This window comes from Ixodes scapularis, unplaced genomic scaffold, assembly GCF_016920785.2.
Source record: "Ixodes scapularis isolate PalLabHiFi unplaced genomic scaffold, ASM1692078v2 PGA_scaffold8__174_contigs__length_109621045, whole genome shotgun sequence".
NCBI lineage: Eukaryota > Metazoa > Arthropoda > Arachnida > Ixodida > Ixodidae > Ixodes > Ixodes scapularis.
The window spans coordinates 53,399,424-53,423,993 of record NW_024609883.1 but is presented as its reverse complement, the minus strand read 5'-3'; the positions used below and the strand labels follow the sequence as shown (position 1 = coordinate 53,423,993).

Sequence of the window (24,570 nt, the reverse complement as noted above, 5' to 3'; positions counted from 1 at the left end):
GCAAGAGCCCATTCCTCGTGCTTTGCTGGGTAAGCGATTTCACTGCATCGGTTGTGACGAACCTCAAGCGTGGTCAATCATCATGTTGATCTCCCGAGCGGCCTCGAGCCTGGTGAGGACGTCGCAACAGTTAATTCAAAATTACAAACCAGCATAGTGGAATATTATTTGGCTTACAAAAAAAGTTGGAATTTTATATATCGGTGAACGCTGTTGGCTGTTTGAGCGCTTAGAGACTGGTGCACACCCCTCGCGCTTGAGTGTACTCGAGTGCGTTGCGTTTTCTTGTAATCGCTTACAACCTGAGAGCACACTAACACCATCTATCGCGTAGCCCTGAAACTACATACAACTACTTCGTGTACACTAACGCTTCGATCCCACTTTGGACGGTTCGCATAAGTCGGGTTCTTAAAGGTGCCCTCCGAAGCTTTCTGCGATCGTCTGTTTATGTTGTTATATTGCGTAGTAGGTGCAAGTTAATATGTATACAAAGTTTTAGAATACAAAACCGTTTATTAAGTAAATGGCAGTAGAAATATATCGTTACTATTTTCTCTTGAAAGACAATCGCCCATTCCCTGGCCATCGCTAAAACTTGACCAATGGAAATGCTGCATCTCGCGGTGAATGCGAACGTTATTATTGCAATACTTTTTAAGCTTGTTGTAAATTAGAGTTTGAGAAAAACGTAAACTGATTGTGGTGCGGGAAACATAGTTTGCAATTATCGTTCCAAAGCCAGCGAACTATGTTTTCTCCCCGCAAGCTTGTTGCTAGGGGGTGATGCGTCGGCGCGTCGGGTCGTCTGCTTCCCGGGGCGTGTGCAAGCGTGCGTTTGCGACACACGTGTTCCTTCTTCCCGTGGATCCCGACTCCGAAGCCAGCTTTGCGATCCTTCCACGTGAATGAGTCAAACTTTTCCTTGTCATCTGTGGAATGCGACTGCGTATTGCAGTAGTTTCTTTTATCCTTTGAGTGAGCGATTTCCCTGAAATGCCGAACGTTTGTTTCGTCAAGACGTGCCGCCATCAAACTGGGAAGAACGTTCGCAAGGGCTTGCGATTCTTCTCTTTGCCGGAGAAAGAACCACGAAGGACTGCGTGGTTACGCTGCGCCGGGCGAGGGCACGACATTGAGAACCTGCCTCTCATTCCCCGTTTTTGTGCCGAACATTTCGAGCCGACTGCTTTCCGAAAGGACGACCTGCGTCGTTCCCGTCTTCGATCAGATGCTGTGCCGACGCTTCTGCTTCCCGTCGCCGATGAGACCGACGATCCTCCCCCAAAGCGCCAAAAAGTCGTGGTGAGTTTTTCGATGGCTCAAATATTTTTGGGAGTGTCACGAACATGGCATTCTGCGTTGCGCAGTGCGGCTGCTTCTGGTATCTATATTCTGAACTAAGAACTGAGGAGGCATTTGTGTAACATGGGAATCCACATGGCATTCCTCAAGTCGATCAGTGGTGCCTAATGTTCCGGACTAGCGGTTCGAGAGCTTATCGCGCGAATGGTGCGGTGCATGGGGTTTTCATTTTCGGGTTTTATATTTTTCAAAAATCGGGGGGGGGGGGAAAAATCGGGCGCTATTTTTCCGGGCGATAATCGGGAAGAAATCGGGTTTTTCCAGAAACCATTCCGAAATTCGGATTTTTTTTCGGGATTTCTTTATCAATTACAAATACGTGCAATGTGTTATTTACATGAACAAAAGTAAACAAAATATATTATATAGGCATAGGATATGTTTCTACCTTCTGATCGGCTCTGAAGTGAATCTTTGCGGAGGTCACGCAAATCGAAGAAAATTGTAACCATCAACTGATGACCAAGGAATTAAACAGATCCAGAATGGTTCATATTTTCTATCAAGTCAGGTGATTTCAACACTGCTTTTCGGGGAGAAATCGGGTTTAACCCGATTTTCATCAGAACTATTCGGGGGAGAAAAATTAGGTATTATCGGGTTTTACCCGAAAACGAAGAACCCTATCAGCATGCACCATCTGCAGGATCGAACTCATTTGTAAAAAGAAAACACGAACAAATAAGATAAAAGGACAGAGTCATAAATCGCCTCTAATGATACCACCATCACCACCCCCCTCTGCTATTGACCCACCCAAAGTCAATACATGTTTTCCCAGCTTGTTTACAGACAGGAACCCTTTCGTATCAGCTTAGCAAAGTTCCAAGTGTCCGTGACTACTAACAAGCAGGTTTTCTTTTATATCTACTCTTGTGAGCAAACTCAGTTTTTTTTTTCTTCTCACAATCCTGCACCCACGATTGCGTGCAAACCCGCGTTTGCAAATTTGTATGCACATAGCAAATGCACGCCATGATTTTGTTGCTTGGTGGCACTTCTGGACACTGAGAACTCATGGCAGTTGCTGTATGTTTCCCACTTGCGGCTATAAGTGCTCGTTGGTTGCATTTCCTTCAGTGGTTGGTAAATACATGTCAAGCTGCAGCTTTACGTATGTATGTAATGTGACATCATATCGCGACATGAACATTTATTGTTGCTGAGCTAGAGACTGAAAATATAGATGGTAATGTAAGTTATAAAAACAAATATAAAGAGTGAGGCATCCCTTAGATTTGTATTACAGTGAGAGCTTTGGTTGAGTGCATGAAATTCTAAGCTATGGAAAGGCTACAAAACAATTCATGGATGTTTGCCATCAGCTAAAAAACTAGGCATCAAGGATGTTTGCCGCGGTGACGGCATTGTGTGGAGTGCTCGAGTTGCACCCTTTAATTTTAAAAATATGAAATGTGTAATAAACAGTGCCCTTTGCAGACTCAGGCCTCGGCAACTGGACTGCCTGCACCCTGCGAGGCAGAAATGACCCTCAGGGACTGTACTGCTGAAACAAACATCCCTGCAGTGGTGCCACCTGTCCCTGTCGCAGACGTGCCTGCACAGTCGCATCCACCCGAGTCTGCCTTCTCCACTTGTAGCAGTGGGGTGCCATATGAATGCACATCTCCTGTTCCCAGCAACATGCCAGACTCTGACGCAACCTACTCTCCGTCTCACAGCGAGGATTACGAGAGGTAAGTTGTGCATATAAACACATAGAATCTGTAAAGAATGCTTCACATGATCCCATTTCAGAATCGAGCATGGTGCATCAGCTCCACCACCACCACCAGAAGAAGAGCGCCAGTTTCTGGTGTTCGAGAGCTGCCTAAGGGAGCTTTTCAAGACGTGCCAAGAGTGCTCAAGACTGTGCCAAACAACGATCGAAACTACCGGCACACTGATCACAGTCTACAGCATCTGCCCTGTGGAGCACGTGCGCACATGGAAAAGCCAGCCCATCGTCAACGGCAGACCAGCAGGGAACATACTGCTGACCAGCCACCTGGTCTTCTCTGGAGTGAAGATTGCCCCTACGCTGCGGATGCTACGCCATATGAACGTGCAGGTCATCTCCGACTCGAGCTTCTACGAGCATCGGAAGGCCTTCGCTCTACCTGCAATCCACAAGGTGAGCAATATTCCGGGACACTGCAACTGCATTTTTTTCCCATATACCCAATTTTCCAATGAGGTACAAAACTGGAGCCCCAGTCACACTTCGGTTAAATGAATAAATATCTTCTTGTAGTATGCCACTTCAATGGTATAGTGCTAAGAGATAAAATTTTATACATCATGTTACATATGTGCCATGGGCTACTAAATCCACGATACTTTAATATATTTCTGCTATGTGTAGTATCCTGGGGCAGTTCCCTGTCTGGCATTGGGTTGAGTGAGTCAGGTTCCCCGTGAGAGTCAAGAGACAGAGGGTGGTTGTCAGAATGGAAAAGGGTAGGGCAGCTTCGAGGTAACGGGCGGCCTGCTGCCTCTTTTATGAAATACACAAACATAAAAACACAAATCACAACCTAGCACAATCTAAGTCACATTCAAACTCGCTGCATTGTGCTTTCCTTTTTCTTTCACTCAGTCATTCATTCTACAACACTACACTATGCATACATAAACAGATGGGACTATTGTAGTATGCTCCATGCCTTTCTAAAGCAATATTTATCTGCATGAACAGGTCTGGCTGCAAGAGCAACAAGAACTTCTCAACGAGTTGCAGAACAAAGAGGTGGACATCTCTGCTGACGGGAGATTTGACTCCCCTGGGTTCTGTGCCAAGTACCTGACGTACACAGTCCACGTCGAGCAAATCAACAAGATTCTACACTCTGTCCAGGTCCAGCTAAAAGAGGCAAGTAGTCGAATTTACGTGAACCAGTTGCAACAATCTCATAATCTTTCTCTTGTGTTATGTCATCAGTTACTTCACTGCTATGCACTATTTTGGTAAAATATTCATTTCACACCTTTTTTTAGTCTGAACAGGCCATGGCCAGTGTCAACATGGAGAAGGAGGGCCTCCTCAAGCAGCTGCAATTCTTCAAGGAGAAAGGTATGTTCATGCTTAGTTCATGTATATCACTACTCGGCGGCCTTTCAGGCACTCTGTTCAAATTGGCATAATCACTTATTCTTTTGCTATCTTCGGAAACCTAATGGTGCAGGTATCAAGATCCGATCGTTGGTGACTGACCGTCACCCTGCCACACGAAAGCACATGAAGACGCACGAACCCGGGATTGACCACTTCTTTGACATATGGCACATCTCCAAAAGTAAGCAATCCTAACAGGCCATTCGTGTAGCCTTTATTTTCCAGCGATCACGCTGCAGGTTTCCCTGACACGACTCTGAATTTTAGGTGTGAAAAAGAAGCTGACAGCAGCAAGCAAACGGGCTGGATGCCAAGACCTGCAAATCTGGATCCAGACAGCTACAAACCATATGTACTGGTCAGCAAGAGCTGCAGGAGGCGACGAGAAGCTGCTCATCGACATCTGGCTCAGCATGCACAACCATGTCATCAACAAACACTCGGGGCACGAAGGAACCTATGGAAGGTGCCTCCATGGTGACATGCCAGAGCCAACACGACCATGGATGGATCCCAGTATGTTTTTGTTCTTCCAAATGAAGGTGGTTTTTCTAAAACTTGTATCATCCTCAGACTCGCAGGCCTACAACCAATTCAAGAGCATCACTGGCAACAAACTGCTCCTGAAGGACCTTGCACAGATGTCTCCACATGGCCAGACATATGCTTTGGAGGCGTTCCACAGCGTCCTGATAGACTTCGCCCCGAAGTCCCAGGCTTTCAGCCCAGAAGGCATGCTTGCAAAGTAAGTCAACCAATTTACAATCACATTTCCTTTGTTTGGACACTTTCATCCAGTCCATTGGTTACAATGCGACAAACCTGACAGTCTCTTCCTAATGATCAGATAATGGAATTGGATTGATGCCAGAATAACCACTCTTTGTAAGTGGCACACTTTACCATCACTGAAATGTAACCATCTTGCAGGACTCGACTTGCAATCCTCCATTTCAACGAAAACTCAAACCGCTGCCAAGCCGTCACACGAGAGGGCAAGCCACGTTGGTCGGTCGTAACATCAAAAGCACGAAAGGACCACCACACAGCACGACCAGAGATTACGGATCCCACTTACAGTGAGTATAACACTAACTGCAGTGTGAATGCCTTGTCCAGAGAGCCTAGGAATGTTATCATGCAAAGGTTTGAATTCTAGAGTATGTTGGAAAGCTCATCAAGGAGGCAATGGAGAGCAGCAAACAGTGGCGGTCCCTGGCTGCTGCATCGAGGGCCAACACCGTCGTCTTCCCGGCACCGATGACTGCAGCCTACACAAGGCCTCCAAAAGAGGAACTCGTGGCAGCACGAATGTCCAGGTTCGGCCACAGTCCCCAGTAACGGCATCAAATCCCTGGTCGGGACTTCCATGCTGCCGCAGGTAAGCACACAGGACCTTGGTCCTAATCAGGGTGCAGGATAAGCAGGTGGGGAAACGGCCCATAGAAGCCTACCGCAGCGCCGTGACCGGATTGTGTACTCGTCTGCTTGCGGGTACCCCCAATTTGCAACAGATGGCGCTGCGGCGAGAGGAAAAAAATCGGAATCGGATTTGCATGGAACTTTATGGGAGAGTGCGCAAAATAAACAGAGAGCACGACAGTCTTTATTGAAAATCCACGAGAAACCATCTCCGTCAGTTTAGCCAGTCGCCCACCTGGAGTGAGAGTTTGCGGTGCTCCACATCGATGGCGCCACAGAAAAAAAGAAAACCGAGGGGTACACAATCCGGTCGCTCATTTGGCTCTCGTTTCCCCACCTGTCTATCTTACACCCTGGTCCTAATACAGCCTTGCATGGTAAGCAACCGCTTTGTTTTGCAGGACGTACGGCGAATGCAAGCAGACAGACCCAAGAGAAAACAGCCGAGCTGCAAAATGGTTCACCATTTTCCATTAGGACACCCTGACCGACAGTAAGGAGGAAGTTAGATCTGTCTGCAATCATTTTTCACAGAAATGCAGATCTCTCCTCATGAGAATGTTCCATTTTAGGGCCTAATCAAGCTGGTCATGGCATGCCTATCTCGAAACAGGGCAAGGAACTTTAGCCGGTGGCAATGTCGGAGTCACAGAAAAGTCACCAAACAGCGAGACTCAAGGCTACAGCTCAACTTGCGGTGAGGACGACACTAACTTCAGTGTGAACGCCCATCTAGCCCAACTTGGAATGTCTAGGAATGTAATTATGCAACCGTCTGAATTGTCACTGTAGGTTGGAAAGTCTGTCAACGAGGCGGACAGCAGCAGGCAGCAAAGACCTGGTTGGATCTTTCATGCTGCCAGTGGTAAGCACACAGGAGCCTCGTCCTAATGAAAACTACCATGGTAGGCAATAACCGCTTTGTTTTGCAGAACATACGGCGAATGCAAGCAGACAGACCCAGGAGAAAACAGCCGAGCTGCAAAATGGATCATCGTTTTCCGTTAGGACACCCTGACCGACAGTAAGGAGGACATTAGATCTGTCCGCAATCATTTTTCACAGAAATACAGATCTCTCCTCATGAGAATGTTCCATTTTAGGGCCTAATCAAGCTGGTCATGGCATGCCTATCTCAAAAGAGGGCAAGTAACTTTAGCCGGTGGCAATGTCGAAGTCACAGAAAAGTCACAAAACAGCGAGATTCAAGGCTACAGCTCAACTTGCGGTGAGGACGACACTAACTTCAGTGTGAACGCCCATCTAGCCCAACTTGGAATGTCTAGGAATGTAATTATGCAACAGTCTGAATTTTCACTGTAGGTTGGAAAGTCTGTCAACGAGGCGGACAGCAGCAGGGAGCAAAGACCTGGTTGGATCTTTCATGCTGCCAGTGGTAAGCACACAGGAGCCTCGTCCTAATGAAAACTACCATGGTAGGCAATAACCGCTTTGTTTTGCAGAACGTACGGCGAATGCAAGCAGACAGACCCAAGAGAAAACAGCCGAGCTGCAAAATGGATCATCGTTTTCCGTTAGGACACCCTGACCGACAGTAAGGAGGACATTAGATCTGTCCGCAATCATTTTTCACAGAAATACAGATCTCTCCTCATGAGAATGTTCCATTTTAGGGCCTAATCAAGCTGGTCATGGCATGCCTATCTCAAAAGAGGGCAAGTAACTTTAGCCGGTGGCAATGTCGAAGTACAGAAAAGTCACAAAACAGCGAGATTCAAGGCTACAGCTCAACTTGCGGTGAGGACGACACTAACTTCAGTGTGAACGCCCATCTAGCCCAACTTGGAATGTCGAGGAATGTAATTATGCAACAGTCTGAATTTTCACTGTAGGTTGGAAAGTCTGTCAACGAGGCGGACAGCAGCAGGGAGCAAAGACCTGGTTGGATCTTTCATGCTGCCAGTGGTAAGCACACAGGAGCCTCGTCCTAATGAAAACTACCATGGTAGGCAATAACCGCTTTGTTTTGCAGAACGTACGGCGAATGCAAGCAGACAGACCCAAGAGAAAACAGCCGAGCTGCAAAATGGATCATCGTTTTCCGTTAGGACACCCTGACCGACAGTAAGGAGGACATTAGATATGTCTGCAATCATTTTTCACAGAAATACAGATCTCTCCTCATGAGAATGTTCCATTTTAGGGCCTAATCAAGCTGGTCATGGCATGCCTATCTCAAAAGAGGGCAAGGAACTTTAGCCGGTGGCAATGTCGGACTCACAGAAAAGTCACCAAACAGCGAGACTCAAGGCTACAGCTCAACTTGCGGTGAGGACGACACTAACTTCAGTGTGAACGCCCATCTAGCCCAACTTGGAATGTCTAGGAATGTAATTATGCAAGTCTGAATTTTCACTGTTGGCTGGAAAGTCTGTCAACGAGGTGGACAGCAGCAGGAAGCAAAGACCTGGTTCTATCTTTCATGCTGCCAGTGGTAAGCACACAGGAGCCTCGTCCTAATGAAAACTACCATGGTAGGCAATAACCGCTTTGTTTTGCAGAACGTACGGCGAATGCAAGCAGACAGACCCAAGAGAAAACAGCCGAGCTGCAAAATAGATCATTGTTTTCCGTTAGGACACCCTGACCGACAGTAAGGAGGACATTAGATCTGTCTGCAATCATTTTTCACAGAAATGCAGATCTCCTCTATTGATAATGCTTGATTTTAGGGCCACGATCAAGCGTAATGGAGAGATGCAAGCATTGGCACCTGCCCTCTCAAGCCGGATTTTTCAAGCCCAGCATGGTGCACCTCTATTGTTGGCACATCAGTGCCAACAGTAGAGGCATTAGGAGATGAGGACAGGCCAGTGCTATAATTCTTCCCAGTCCATTAGCTGTAATTAGGGTTCTGCGTTCTCAGATAAACCTGATAAACTCCAAAAAACACTAGCCGTTAAAATTTTGCTGATTCAGATTCATTTGAAAAACTCAATTTTTCGGTCCCCCACCAGTCTTTATATTTCCCGGAATCTTCGAACAATTTTTGCAATTCTCCTCTTATTGCAGTGTCAACTTCCGTTGCCATGTAGCCCCTTATAATAAAAATGAGGTAGGCCCTCTACGACAGTAGATGAATACGGCGCTCTCATATGAAAATACTGCTTTACTAAATTCACAAAGTGCTGTTTTCTACCTTTCATTTGCCTCATCGAAAATGCCGAAAGACTCCGAACTTTGCGTACATAAATGGAAGCTCCAAATTGATGGTTCAAAAAAACAAAACAAAAAAAAACACCCTCTAATTTTGCTAAAAAAAAAAATTAAATTCAAGAACGCAGGATCCTAGCTATAATTTGTGCAAGCTTTCAAGATCGAGGAAATCGGTGACCGTATTGTCATATTCATTGTGGGCACACCACAATGAAGGCGGATCAAGTGCTATTTTGAATAGCATGTAGTTCTGCACCAGAGATCCCATCCCCAGTTCACAAGCTTAGCCCATCGCAGCAGTTTTAGAAAATTGAAGTATTTTCGGAACCCAACCGACACTTTTCTGAAGACTGTAACACAATGCCTTATCCATCTTTCTTTTCATGTGCTGATGAGCGGACATGCTGTGGAGACTGCACCGAGGCGGGGCAGCCCGCCCGTGTTTCCAATAAATGGGGTTTTCATCCAGGAGGTAGGCTGGTAATGCAGCAATAACATAAGTGGGGTGGTTGCATATAACACTGGAAATATTAACAGAAGTTTTTTATGGCAATTTAAAAACAGTGCTGCATTTTCCAGTCTACACCACAGTTTTCCCCCCGTCTGCAACATTTGTCTTCTGTCATTATTGACCTGCTTGCAAATAAGTGAGGCACATTCGCTAACCTTACGATTGAAATAAACTGCATTAATTTTCCAACAACTTGACTTCTCGGTACCAGAACCTGGAAGGTGTAGAAATTTGCATGACCAAAAGGAAATAATTTCATAATTGAAAACAAGTGATGCCGATGGTAGTACTAATTCTGTGATCCCCTGGATGATTTCTGCATTGTGAGGTCAATACATGGGTCGATGTAACTAGAATACTGCACTATGCCTAACTAAAAACCCGACCGAAATTGTGCCATTTCCTCAAAGTATTTGCATGATGTGAGGGTATACTTGCCAATTATAACGACAATATAAACTAACAATCGTAGTATTCACTGAAATATATAAGCAGATCCTATTTACCACCGGGAGGAAAAATCCAGGGTAACTGGGCTGTGGAGGCATAGAATATTCCATGCAGGGGATCTATTGTGCATGCTCAAAAAGCATTCCACAGCCAAGTAAAAAAAGGATTTCGCAGAAGGCTTGGACTGGAAAAGTCTATACTAGAGCACATGTTGAGAGTACAGTAATGAAATGTAGGTTGGCAATGAATTCTAAATAAAAAAGTAATACAATTTACAGCATGCCTATAGTCGGTGACAGGTCAAGAACGAAGTGGAAGCTCCTCCCACCTCTTTCCACTTTAGTAGAGCGAATGCTGGAGAGGAGGCGACCTCCTCTCCGTCGTTCGCTGCATTGAAGTGGACTATAGTCACCCAAGCAGAACGTCATTTGTTTGTCATGTTAGCCACGTCGTCATCCAGACCCTCGGAACAATCGACCACGTCCCTCTGAAAACTGCAGCAATCGCAATTCGCCTTTCTTCGCCTCATCGCAACGGCACGCTCAGACGGCTGATGTAGGGAAGCATCTTGTAGCTTCATGCAGTCAGATTTTTCCATGTTATATGCAGTTTTTCCATTTGAAAGAACAGATCCAGAAGAAAGTAGAAGTACACTGCACAACACTGTTAGTGCGAACATGACATCGGTGCTTTTTCTATCTTTACTTTAAAATGGTATTAGTGGGTGCCAAATTTTACTGCTTAGGTTAGTGTTCCAAATGAGCACTTCTCACGCCCTAGTAGTTTTGATGACAGCCTTTGGATTCTAGGAGGAAAATGAAGCAATCCGGTCGTGCGACTCAAATCAAATTTGGGGGTTTTACGTGCCAAACCAACGACGGGCATCTGGCACGCCCCAGCGGAGGACCGAGGATTAATTTCGACCACCTGGGGATCTTTTGACGTGCAATCGAAAGCTCGATTACCAAGCTGCCTTCTCCGCAATATACCTCCATCAGATTGCAGGCACCTCGGCCGGGATTCGAACCCGCCACATGGGGATCCGTAGGCCGGCACTCTCGCCTCGGAGCCACCGAGGCGGCTTCGTCGTGTGACTGAATGTGACGTAGGTGCACTGGCTTTGGTTTGACTACGATCATGTGATCATAGTTATGGTCACGTGATATCGTAGATAATAGGTCACGTGATTTAGAGGATTCCGTTCATGGCTACGAGCGACTTCACACACATGCAGGGAGGGTGAAGAGACAAGGGAAGGGGGTTGCGTGGTCTCTAGGTCAACGCAATTTATTCTGCATCCTTGTAGCCCGCATACACGTCAGCAGGGTACCTGCCCCTAATTGTCTTGACCACACAGGATGGCAGGGGCCGCCTATTCTTCTTTCCCAAGCGGCTCCACAGCCACAGGGCACACTGCCTGTAGGCTGCAAATCTGTAGTGCCTGGAACAATGACAGAGATTGGATGTAAGAAGCAAAGCCTATCACTCTGTTGGCAAATTCTACACTTGTTTTCATTTCTCTAGGCATGTAATCATACTCTGCTTTTCTGTTACGTCCACTCCAGCTATCACATAGCAGAATCCCTATTTGGCAGTCCATGTCGGATGGGCTAGACATGGAAGCCAAATTGAAGTGAACTGCTGTAGATTCATTCTAAATGCTCCAGAGTTTAAAAAAAAAAAAACTATAGGCCTTGGTTCTCCTAACGCACCTCCAACTCCAATCGACACAACAACCAGTTATACACCGGAATTAACAAGGAAGGAATATCTGTTGCGTGGTCATGATACATAAAATAAGTTCACAGGGTCCCAGTTCACAATTGTAGATAATATCTGTCATTGGTGTTGGTGACGAATATTGCATCGCTGTGTTTTGGGAAGGACACATGAAAATTATGTGCACTGGCCAGAGGGAATGGGAGCCATTCATCCAGAACAGTGGAAAGCTCCCCATATGATGTTGTTTAATTTGGGACAAAACAGTGCAGTTCGTAAGCCTGTAAAGCAGTGGTGTGCAAATATTGGTTTGAATCAAATAGTGCACTGTCGTTTCTAGCATCAACAGCGCAAAAAGAGCCGGTTGCATCGGCTTCCCTTTGCAGCGCAAAGGTTATGGCAAACATACTATTCAATTTGAACCAATATTCGCACACACCTACTGCAAAGGTTTCCTGCACACAAGTGCCAGGGAATGTGAACTCATCAGAGAACGTCCCAATTTAACATTGTCTAAAGTGCTGCTGGCACTGCCGAAGCTTGGCATTGGTACTGGTGATTAGGGATTTGAGAATAGCAGCCTGGCCATGAGTGTTCTATGAAGCTCGCACAGAACAGTTTTGGTGTAAACATACGAGCTGAAGTGCTCATGCAATACTGGAGTGGCTCCAGCAGTTGTGATTTCATGTCTCTCCGACACAATCCGTGTCAATATCCGAACATGTCATTCTGACAGCTTCCATTTGCCATGACAGCTGCTACCACCCCCATGTGTTTATTGGTCCTGAATACCTTAGGGCTCAGGGCACCGCAATCATTTGCTATTTGGTCATATACGCATCTGCAAGACACATATATCAACATTTTTTCCCGTTTTAGACTGCGATATGTCTTCCATTATGCTGTGTTGATTTAGAGGTGACACTACTATCATCAGAGTAGTGGGGATACATATGAGCACCCCCAGGCCTCCCCATTCTTGCACGAGAAACTTTGAATTTCAGTGTTTATTTCAATGAATAGTGTTGTTAGAAAAATATTTTAACGACAAATGATGCGATACTGTTTGGTGACCTATTCCAATCTCAAATCCTTTCTGTCATACTCACCCATGTGGGCACTGCAACATCATCCGTTAAAAAAAAAGCATGGATCTCGACGACGACAGCCTGCTTCTGAATAAGCTGTCCAGACATGGCACTCCTAAAAAACTATCCCAGCATAGCGTGCAAAGAATGCCACACCAGCGGTGCAAGTGTTGCTGGCACCACAAGGAACATGTCGAGATGATCATCCACCGGCTTCAGGGTGTCTGGTATCTGCATCCAAAAATAGTGTAAATCAAGACCCAGACACCCAATAATTATCACCCCACCTTGAGATTTTGGCTTTTCAACTAGATCAGGGGATTAAGGGATCGAAGCTAGGAAGGATTGGAGGGCAGGACGCCTTGACATGTCTCTGACTGGGGTGTTTACTGCCCTATATACCTCCCATGGACCAAAAGCCGTCCCAAAGTGGCAACAAAATATGTTACGGGAGCCAAAGTGTCATGCTGTCAGATGCCGGCAAAGTTACGACAGAGAAAACGAGCAGATGCAAGTGTGGCTGTTGTGGCGTCCCCCCTTGTGACAATCAAGTGAGCACAAACTATTGTGCAGCTCTTGGCACAGCAAATTAGGCAGCTGCCATACGCACATGGACTCTTCTGGCACTGCCAAAATTCTTGACGTGGCAGATTTTTATAAAAAAAGTAAGCAAACGTAAAACAACGCATTGCAAGCGTCCCGGCTGGTGCCTTTGTTGCAATGATGTTCACATGCACGTAAGGGCAACTTCGGCAGGCTTGCAGTTACACGTGCTTCGTCGCGCGGGCGGAGACAACGGCTGTTCGACCGAAACCGAAACCATGCCACTCCGCGCTCCGTCGCCAACTGCATGGTTCCCAAAATAGTATGCAAAATGTAACTGTCCAGCATACGACAATAAACAGTCCAGCGACTTGTGCTTGCCAGGCCGGCAGGCGAGGTACAGGCTAAACACACAGAAAAAAAGAACCTGAGCGTATCGATGCAAGACACTGCGAATCAAGGTCAAAAAAGTTCTTGGAGCGCTTCGTGCAACGACTGAACTCGAGACAAACAAGCACGCTGTGCGGGTTCAGCGTGCAGACATTGCCTTCTTTGCTTTAGCTCACTTCTCTTCACCAACTTTCTTTTGCGGCAGATTTTTCACGTACCGGGGTCCCTCTCGAAAGAAAGCCCACCAGGAAAAACCTAAGTAATCAAAACTTTGCCAAGCAGTCATTGAGTTAGAGAGGGATTTTTATAGCAGCGTATGATTTAAACAAGAGCAGGAATGTCGATGCGTTTCAGTTTAGTAAGCGCCATATCTGCAGCGACGTGGGGACGGCAACACACGACGTCGCGCGAGCGCTTCAGCTCAAAAAGTAACTCCCGCCGCGCAAAAACGTGGTTTTGTCTCACAGCATGACGGCATGTTTGGCACCCGATACACTAACGTCTGAGAGTCCGCACACGCCCGTGTCTACCGCTAAAAAAAAAAAAAAGACGCGAGACGAGATTCCTGAGACGACGAGTGCACGAAACGCGAGACGTGGGGAAAAATCATGCAAGACCAAATAGACGATTAATACAGGGTACTTTGTGTCGGGTGGCGTCTTGTGCGACCTAGCTTACGCATGCTCAATTACGGTTCTCAGTTTCGTTTCGTTTATGAAAGGCGACCAAAATTGCTTCTTTGGCGCAGGCTTGGCACGGATTAGCCATATTTCGGTGAAATGTAGCAGGATGTAGCAAAGTTAGCCCCTTGGTGCAGTTTGGCGCAATTGGCGCAGCAATCACATTCCTGCACTGTTTATAAGTGTGTCTCAGCCACGCCTGGACAGATGCCTCCGAGTCATCAATGTCCGCAAAGACATCCTCGCGTGGCTTTCTGAATACGGAGGGCATTATGCTCATTGACTGCATGTAACCGGCCACCACCATCAACATCGCCCCGTATGTGGCTACCCTCAGGTGATTGCGCGATTCACGAGAAGCTGCCAGGGAAAGGGGCGGCAGGTACGCTCTTGCAGCATGACAATGCCCATCCCTACATTCACCGTACTCCCTCAACCTAGCCCGCAGTGACCATCAGCCATTCAGCACCATGAAAAAAACCACCTATGAGGACCCTATTTCATGGACACTGGTGAACTCGAAGCGGCTGTCCAGGCGTGGGTGCGAAGCACTCCCAAAGAGTGGTCTCGGAACGGAAAGGCTGCCACACTACTAGAACCAGTGCGTTCGTCTCCAGGGGGACTACGTTGAGGAGGTCGACACACCTACCGACCCCTAAGTGGACAATATCTGCGGAAAAATAAATCGTAAATCAGTATGGTACGCCCCCCATATGGCTGCACTGCCTTGACAATTATAGTATGGGAAGGAGGAAATTTTTTTTTTTTTGAGTGCATGGCCTGCAGTGGCATAGCCAGAAATTTGTTTCAGGGGGGTGTTTTACATTGCTGGTGTGTGTGTGTGGGGGGGGGGGAGGGGGGATACTTTGCATCGCTGGGCGAATGGAAGGTTTCTAGTTCGCATTGCCATTGCATTGTAAACGGTGCACGAACCAGAGCAATGAGCCTTCAATGACTGCCTTTTTGTGTAGTTTCTTGACCAAAAAGCATGCAAACACCGTCTAAAGCCCCTTCTGACAATTTGGATACTGGAGTAAAGAATATGACTTTTGCCGATAGGGTTGGAATATAAGTCTCCACTTGCCTTCTAGAGGAAAGACGTAGTGGCATCCATGGACTCAACAGCAATCTGTGCCTATGTCATCGTTCTCAAGTTTTTGATTGTTTTGACCAGAGAACATTGCACTCGCTTGGGACACCCAAAAATTGAAAGGATGCATTATCGAAATGCTGAAAGAACAAACCGCCGAAATCTCTATTAGCCGAATCACCCGGTACCAGAGACCAAACAATTCCAAAATATTATGTTCAACACGAACCTACAGGGTTCTAGATTGAGAAAGTGGAAGAAACATTTGTTCTGCCAGAGGAATTCTTTGTTTGTTGAATATGATCTAATAGTTTGTGTGTATTTCCCAAAGAAAGCTAAGGATGTTGAGCTTGTCCCAGTTGCCCAAAGCGGCTGTCAGGCTCTCTTCTCGCATGCTTTGCTTCTTGTGTGGTAGATGGCGAGGTTCTAATCTGATTTCTGCCTCGATATCGTCTTCGAGCGCAGCTTGCACATTTTTCATGCTCCTAATTTTGCAGAAGACACTTCCATGATTCCAACACACTGGTGCAGCTAGCATCTGCCAATACCGTACCAAATATGGCGATCAGATATGTACGCATTCTCACCTTTCGGCGTTTTGCTGTTCGGCATTTTATTTTTCGACGTTTCAATGTTTGGCCTTTACATTTTGATTTTCGTCATTTTGATATCGGCCCCTGTTTTGATGGGCTTGAAGGTCACACGCAGAGACTAGACCAGGTAAAAAAACGAGGATGTCTGAGCTGAAGGTGCCAACTGTACTGTCGACGTTGACAGTGCACTTGAAGCAGTTGGTGTTTGTTTCTTCTCAAAAAGATTGCCCAGCATCAACTTAGCTGGCATAGCTAAGCTCATTTTTAAGATAGCAACAAGGCATTGGTGCATGCAAGATAAAGTAGGTGTATGCAGTTTTCTGAACTCTTAGCTCTGAGAAACAAAGTGACTGGAGCATCCTTCCCCAACACGGTTGCGAATTACTGCGTCAATATGATAACTTCGTGCTTATTTATTTGTTGCTTCAAAAGTGTTGTTCTGTAGCATAGTGCTGGTCCAGTCCATGAAGCTAGCAGGAAAGAATCTGGAAACAGTAATTCTTCGTTTTTCCGAACTTGGGAAAATGCAAAAGCTACGGCATCAGCAAGCCAATCGGGGCGTGTAAGAACAATGCATGTGACAACGTAATGTCTTCAAGTACTCCTCCTGTGGAATTTTGGCACGTGCTTAGCTCCGTCGCTCAGACTGGCCCACAAGGGCAGTAGCTTTCACCCTTTGTTGAGTTATGCTAAGACAGAAAAGCAAGGAAACTGCATGAGACGAATACAATCTCGGGAGTGAGTTAATCTTCGCCTCTCGTTGACAAAGTAGGACTTTCAAGCCTTTGCGGCCACCTGCTCTCTGCGAGCTTGTAGAGGGGCTTCAGGCGCTAATTCGGCTCTGTTCAGAGACACCATTTGAGCAAGCTGCAAGCCAGACTTGGGTTTCTGACACGGACTGCGTTATCTTTGTCGTTTGCGCCAAAGCCAAACGTGTGGGATATCCACTGCTCTCTTGAGAGACAGAGAAAGAGAGAGAGAGGGAACCTTTATTAGTTACACCATAGTCCGGTGCTTGATTGGGGCCACCAGTGCTCACCCGGTACAGCATGGACATGCTGTACCAGTAGGAGCAGTAGTGTATCAACGAGTTGAAGCTGGGGGGGGGGTGAGCCAGCCTGCCTAGTCAGAGGGTCGAGAAGGGTGAAAAAGAGGGAGGTAAGGGAGCATTGGGCATGGGGACAACGCCAAAGCATATGTACATCCAAGGTGTCGCCTTCTATTGCTCTCGACGAGACGAGGCCGTCTCGACTAGAGACGAGGCCATGTGACTGTCATATATTTCATAGTGCTATTGTTGCATAACATTGCATCTAAACAGAGCAAGAAAATGACATATCTAAACTGATAACCGTAAATGCAAGGAAAAATAGCTCTCCATGATCTGGCCTAACGGGAAGAAGTGTAACGCTCGAAAAGGGCGGTCTCGTCAGAACAGTTCGTTTAGAACATATAAGAATATGTGTAGTTTATAGTGGGACAGCAGTTGGAAGTGTCCGTGTTTCTGTATTGAACAAATGACTGGGTGGTAACTAGGCAGGCTGCTTCTCATTTAGTCTCTTGAAAGCCTCCCTGGAGCGCTATATTGCGCCTGGACAGTGGGGGTTATGATTAATTTCACTATCGGCAACACAAACAATTCATCGACCGCTTCCCAGGATGGTGCTAAACGTTCATCTAGCCTAACAACAAGTTATTACAAGTACGTATGTACGCTGTGAATCGGACAGTGAACGTAGTTGCCGAGGGCACGGTCCTCACCGAGACATGGTGAGTTTGCTCACGCGCAAAGCATGACATCGTACTCACTCGCTGGCACTTGCGCCCATCCCTTGCTGCCCGTAGTGCCGCATGTTGAGGTAGGCCAACCTCAACACCTCAGGGTTGAGGCACAGGGCCTCGAAGTCCGGGTGGCCCGTTACGCAGCCCTGCCGGCCCTGCTGCTTCCGTGCGACGGCCGGGTATTCGCGGCAGCAGACGCACTCGACGACGGTCTCCATCGGCGCGCAGGAACCACATAGACACCTTCGCAGAAAACACGCATCAATTACCCATTAAAGCGGGGTATAATGGAGCGCACCACGTACCAGTCCGTGTTCCCAAGCCGCCCGGTTCCATCGTCGGGTGCGTCTTCCAGCTCTTGCGGACTCGCTTCACCGCGGCGCGGCCGTTCGTCGTTGCCACAGTCGGTGCCCGCGGCGCTGCGTTCGTCGACGTCGCGCATCGGGGTCGAATCGTAGGATATGGCACCCATGTCAGCTGTCCGTTCCAGGATTTCGAGCTCTAGAGACGTTAGGTCCGAAAGGTCCATAGCGCGACCGTGGGATGCGACGAACGACGAATGCTGAGCACAAAGTCCGGGCAACTTTGGTCCGGGCCCCTTGACGACGGTCCGCGCGTTGGAGAGATTCCTCCGCGGGTCGGCGGTCGGTGACGCGCAGTGACACTGGAATCCTTCGATTGCCATTGGCTGATGCGTAAAGAGATGCCCCTCCCGTTTTCCGGGGTCATCTCAGAAAGGGGGGCGTGCCGGGGACTTTGATAGCAATTTTAATAGGGAAATCCGCCGCGCATGACTGTAATTTTACGATTTTTAGGATCCTTAGGACCCATAGATTGAGTTACCGCCATATATAGACCATCGCAGAACGCTCCGGAGGGCCCCTTTAACGTCTCGCGCTATGATTTATACAAAAGGATCAAAGGTTCTGGAAGCTTTCACTAAAATTCTGGAAATTCACCCGAGTAAATAATAAACAGCTTTTTCTGCACTTTGCATGGTCTCCTAAATATAACTTTGTGTCACCGTGACTCTTATTTGGGCCAAATGAAGTGACGGATAGGTAAGCCATTTGTATTTTTGTTTTTGTTTCACCGATTCTTAGGTCGGAATAAACGCCAGAAGAGCCCAGAACGTTTTTTTCGTGATTTTTGAGAAAAAAGGCTGACCGCTAATTTTGTTATAGGCAAAACTAGTTTTTTATTAGTCTGGGGTTTTATGTATTTATACCCTCAATTAATGAAGTCTCCACCTTCTGGCAGATTTGTAGTTAATTCCAGCTTGATACGTTGAGAATCCGATTTTGGTCCAAAGTGGGATTTAGCCGTTAGTGTACACGCGGTAGACTGAGTGTTTCGCAGTATTTGAGAGATCAAATATCCACGCTATCTACGAGAAAGTGTTGTTTTAACAATGTAAGAAATAATTAATACACATGGTGAAAAAATTATCATAAAAATATTAATTATATATGCAGATTTGCATTGTTGCAAGGTTACACAATAGATGGCTCTAGTTTGCTAGCTTCATTAGTTGTTACAAGATTACACAGCGCACTCGAGGATATCCAAAACGCGAAGGTGTGCACAAGCCTTAATGGAACGAGGCACTACTAGACTGCTACCGAACTCCGAAAATTGGATTTTAACTGTTTCACGAGCTGACAGGAGTTGTCTGAAAGGTAGAGTTCTTAGACATTACACAAAGAAGCCGTACGTGGGGTTTAGCTACGTGCCTCTCAACGTAGAGCGCCGAGGTTACAGTCGATTGCAGAAACGCGAAGTCGTATGACCGATCGACGAAGACCCACCGTTTAACTACCCTGTCCGCGAGAGAACACGAATTACAACTTTTCGGTCCGCACAGATGAACTACCCATCCAGAAAAGCTGAAACTCTGGAAATGTGACGCTAGCGGGGACGATGGAATGTGAAATCTTAAGAATTCAAGGTTACCAAGGTCAAAATACTAAACAGAAAAGAATGTCGCATTCAACCGACGTCCACTTAAGCCCATATTCACCCAACGAAGAAATGGCATCGTGGGTGCCTGCGCTATTTATTTCAGTTAAATATTCCTGCAAAACAAAAGACGGTGTCCTTTGTTTTTCATTATTTTGCTCACACGCTTTTTCTTTTTGTTGCAAAAATAATTTTTACAGGAGCACAGAATGCCATGCTTCGTTTGATGAGTGTTACGTTTAGGTAAACGTCGCCTAACAGAGAAGGAGTGTTTTTTTTTTGTTATTATTATTATTGTTGCGAATAATTGCATGTTTTCCCACAATTTCGTATTCTATCACCACCGCTAGCGCGACACACTCACGGAGTTTCAACTTTTTGCCATGCGTAGTTTATATATGTGGGCTGAACGACGGGGTTTCGTTTTGTCTCACGAACGCGGTACACTTGAGTCAATATCTTCCGGACCGTGGGACAAGGGCGCTGCTCTAAGCAAAACAGCAGCACAAAATGTGTCGCGGGTCCGCCCCGCAGCAGGGTGCCTCACCGCCGCCAGTTGCGTTGTGCCGGCAAAGCGCAGCCTCGTCCTTTCATATTCTCTCAGGGAAATACCTGAACGTGCTTCGCCTCTCGCTTGGGTCAGAGCGGGGTACGCCGAAATCTCGCAGGATTATGCCTCCTGAAGGCCATGAAAAGAGAGCGGGAAAGCAATAAAAGAATTTTGTCGCGAATAAAGACATAAGCTTGTGGTCAAAGCGGACGTGGCTCAGAGATAAAACACAAAGAAAAGCACAGCAACGCAGATGCATCGTCATGGAAGCCGTGGAGCCGGCGGGCTTCGCCGCGCCTGCGCAGTGGGGGGCCGTGACGTCACCGCCCGACTGCCGTGTGAGAAAGGAAGACGTGGCACGCTGCTTGTGGGAATGCACTGCGTGTAGGAAAGCTTTCGCATTCCTACATGTAAGCGGTATTTAGTGTCTTCCTGTAATTTATTTCTTAAATTTTCAGTAGCTTAAGTTACAGAGTAATTATAATGTACGATAGAGGTTCAACGGGTAGTGGTGTCTACAGGACTTGCAGTTTAAAATTGAAGCAGACAGCAACCAGTTCGCGTTTGCGTTGCTGTGTATTCCTACAGAAAAACGCGCGTGCGTTTTGCCTCTTTGCTGGAGAATGACATGAAATACCTTTGTTGCCCTCGTCGTGGCGAATAGTAGCTAATTTCATTGACATTGTAAAAAAACAATTGCTTTAGTTCTTTTTTTTTTGTTAGTGAGCGATGTTTAAATTTCCAGGATTCCGGGCAGCAGTTGCGTAATAGACAAGTGACGAATCTAAACAAGAGTAACAGTTGCAAAGAACGTAGGACTTGTTGAACGGGCGTCAACATGCCGATGACGCTAGTATTGATAATCTGCGAGACTTCTGAACAACTAAAATGACCCTCATTGACGCAGGGTTAAATGCGTGAAGCAGTAAAAATACGCAGACTGCGAAAATCTTGCTTTTTGTTATTGGCTGATTTTATCGGCAATAAGAGTTTTCTGGCTGTTTTCCTTCCTTTCCTAAGTTTTCAAGCGCGCAAATGTGATGTCTTGATTGCAAAAGCAAACTTGCCTTCCTACAAATACATGACCAGAGAGAATAAAACAAATGTTATTTATGGCAAATCGCAATTATTACATGTCTTTCATTTTATTTTGACCGTCCACTTGCACCGGTACGCACTGATTAAGTGATAGTGCAATCGCGAGGAATTGAAATACGAACAACGGAGCGCGTGGCTTTCCGTACATGCTGCGCAGCCTCACGACGGGCAAGGGAAGGTTGCCCGTGCGAAGTAAGGCCAGAGATATCAAGTGGCTTAGAGAGATAAACTGGTATCCCGTTCACCAGGCAAAAGTGACCCCCCCCCCCCCCCCCCTCGGCTGCCACCATGTTGTACAATTTTGACCACTAGACTCGTGACCGTGCCAAATTTTGAGGCTTTTACGCAAAACTGAGCCAAGCTTTGTATTCCGATCGCTCTAAAAAACATCAGAAACTATTTTGTCAGTACTGGGAGCCCCCAAGATCAGTGCCTAGCTCTGATAAAACCACAAAATACAGCACTGCGACTAACGGCATCCAGCGGAGGCATTGCGAAGCTGCCAGAGTTTTTCTTTCTTTTTGTCGTAAAAGTACATTTTGGCAAACCGAACATAACTTATCTCGTCGCTGCTGTTAATAAATATCAATAGGAAATTATTTATGAGCGGTACTTCGTTAAAATCTAGACGTAAAACTATAAGGCCACGTGTCTAGTGATTCAAAATGTGCAACATGGTGGCTGCCAATTGGGGTCACTTTCAGGTGCCAGTTTAGCGCTCTAAGGCCCTCACCTCGTTGGGTCAGAGATACGAGTATTCGCGTCCATTTATGATATGTCTTGACCATGGCTCGGAGTGCAAGCGCATTGTTTCGGTGCGTGAGCGCCTTGTCGTGGCCAGCCGCAGCCGCGACACGCAGCCTGGAGCTGAGATAACGGTGTCGCAAACGAGCCCCTAGCTCTAGGCCCGCCAAGTCAAGCGCTCATACACATAACGATGGTTCAAGGCCAGGTCAAGGCATGTCATAGTTGGACTCGAATCCTCGTATTTGTGTCCTTACTGCGCATGCACAACCTTTCCTAGTTCGTCGCTAGGTTGCGCAGCATGTACAGAGAGCCACGCTCTCCATTGTTCGTATTTTAATGTATCGCGGTTGTACGTAGTTCTTGAGACGTCTTTCCTGATTTTAGAGATACCCTTTATTGCTTTGGCAGGTAAAGCTCAGCGCAAAAAAAAAAAAGCGTCGACGCCGTGTTATCGCTAACAGTGTTAAACGGTGCACATAAATGTATGTGTAAAGCTATTTTCGCCCGATCTTTAAGGCCATTAATTTAAAACAAGAAAACCTGTAATATACCATTATTTTTGTCTACACGACTAAAAAATGTTACATGCTATATATTACGAAAAATGCTTCGTAATGCTTGCTTTAACAAACGAAAACTGTCATCAAATGTGCAAAATGTTTCCAAAAGAAATGCATTACCGGAAGTGAATTTCAGAAAGGCTGCCGTCTGCTTCGGTTTGAAACCGCACACTAGCTCAAGCTATACCCCCAGCGTACATTATAATAACTCTATTGCTGAAGCCGTAAATTCTACCGAAGCTCCTTTTTGCTTCCCGATGTTTCACAGAATCAGAACATTTTCCGTGTCGGTTGCTCTTGCAGTGAATGCAGGGTTAAAGAAGAACCCCCCCCCCCCCCCCCCCCCCCCCACAAAGTAATCAAATAGCCATTTTTGCCTTCGTTCGATGCAATATCTGACTGTGCAAAGTACTGTATACCCGTACCTCAATGACAAAGTCAAGAATTGAAATCGTGATTAATATTTCGGAACACACTCCCTTCACAAGTTCGGGTTAGCCAAACGAAATGTGTTACCGTTACTGCCATCAGAAGCAATGTGCCAGTATTAGCTCACAAGGCCCAATTAGCCTAGCGTAGACAAATATCACATGGATATTCGTTATTTATGTATGCTTGCCTAGTCGAGGCTGTGATCAGGAGGGTCGCACACACACACGCACCCCCACACGCACACACAAGAATTAAGCAAGTGCCATGGCATATGCTCAAAAATCGTTTTCGCGCTCTTGCACTGCGATGCAGACAGTACCTTTTATGTGTGTTAAGGATGCTACTCATGTATTTACGTATATTTGTCATCCATAGGAAAAAAATTCCCCAAGCAGCGCACATTTTTCAATGTGTGCTACATGGGATATATGAATCTAAAATGTCGGGAGTGAACAGCTCTTTCGAAATCAGGGTTCCAGAGGCTATGGAATGGAAATACTTGTTTCCGTTTCTTAAACCCACGAGCGACCATGACAAACTTTCAAGCAAGAGGCACGTGTCAGGGCTTGTATTTTGCGAGCTCCTTCTATGCCCGAACACCTCTAACCGGCCATTTCCAAAAAAAAGGATATTCCTTTATAAAATTTGCAAAAGCTCTTTGTGAACTAAAGTAACAACGATTAACAGCAATTTTATAGGCTGAACATCCTTGAGCCTTATAAAGAGTAATGCCTGTCGGACGCGTGAAGGTTTTTGAAAAAGACTCTGTACTCCAAATGTCTACTAAAACGAACAAAGCTTGGGAAGTAACCACGCGGACCGCCTTCCGTCGGTGAAATCCGCAACGCTTCCGGTTTCCATCGCCCCCCATTTTCAACATCGTATCTTTGCACTCTACACCCGTAAGACTCCCACGTGCGCAATTAGAGTTACCGCTTCCGCGCGCAATATATCTCGAAATATTAGAGTCTGAATGTAACACCAGAGTATACACACGGAGGCACCATTCTCACACAGTGTGCCGGAAGTATCTTAAAGGGGCACTGAAGTCAATTTTGGAAAAGGTCGTTTTTGTTCTTATATTGTTTAAAATCTTTTAGTTCTCACATTTACAAAGTCCTCAATTAGAAAACTTCCTATCCCTCTCAGGTCAAGAAAAAAAACATGTGGACTCTTTTTTTCTCGCGGACTACATTGTGTGGACCGATGAAAGCCCTTCAATACGCGGAGATTCCGATCGATTTTATTATAACTCGGTTCGAAGAGAGCCTGATAAGGCACCTCTTTTGTTTTCGCGGA

General features: G+C 46.3%; 1 protein-coding gene and 2 long non-coding RNA genes across 3 annotated transcripts; 2 read left to right on the top strand and 1 right to left on the bottom strand.

Annotated features, from left to right (window-relative positions):
* The first annotated feature begins 857 nt into the window (after positions 1–857).
* LOC115329393 lies at positions 858–6,395 on the top strand. Its single transcript, XM_040219574.3, has 11 exons — positions 858–1,305; positions 2,806–3,062; positions 3,124–3,499; positions 4,064–4,237; positions 4,363–4,438; positions 4,551–4,661; positions 4,748–4,996; positions 5,054–5,225; positions 5,411–5,559; positions 5,640–5,861; positions 6,304–6,395. The coding sequence occupies exons 1-10, from the start codon at positions 997–999 to the stop codon at positions 5,819–5,821; spliced, it is 2,055 nt and encodes a 684-aa protein (XP_040075508.1). The 5' UTR covers positions 858–996; the 3' UTR covers positions 5,822–5,861; positions 6,304–6,395.
* Positions 6,396–8,066: 1,671 nt separating this feature from the next.
* On the top strand, positions 8,067–9,688 carry LOC121833413. Its single transcript, XR_006076691.1, has 3 exons — positions 8,067–8,357; positions 8,425–8,516; positions 8,596–9,688. It is a non-coding gene; the product is annotated as an uncharacterized LOC121833413 (long non-coding RNA).
* A 1,474-nt stretch (positions 9,689–11,162) lies between these two features.
* On the bottom strand, positions 11,163–18,008 carry LOC115313323. Its single transcript, XR_005717430.3, has 3 exons — positions 17,953–18,008; positions 12,869–13,078; positions 11,163–11,481 (listed from the first exon to the last, which is right to left on the bottom strand). It is a non-coding gene; the product is annotated as an uncharacterized LOC115313323 (long non-coding RNA).
* Between the last annotated feature and the right edge of the window lie 6,562 nt (positions 18,009–24,570).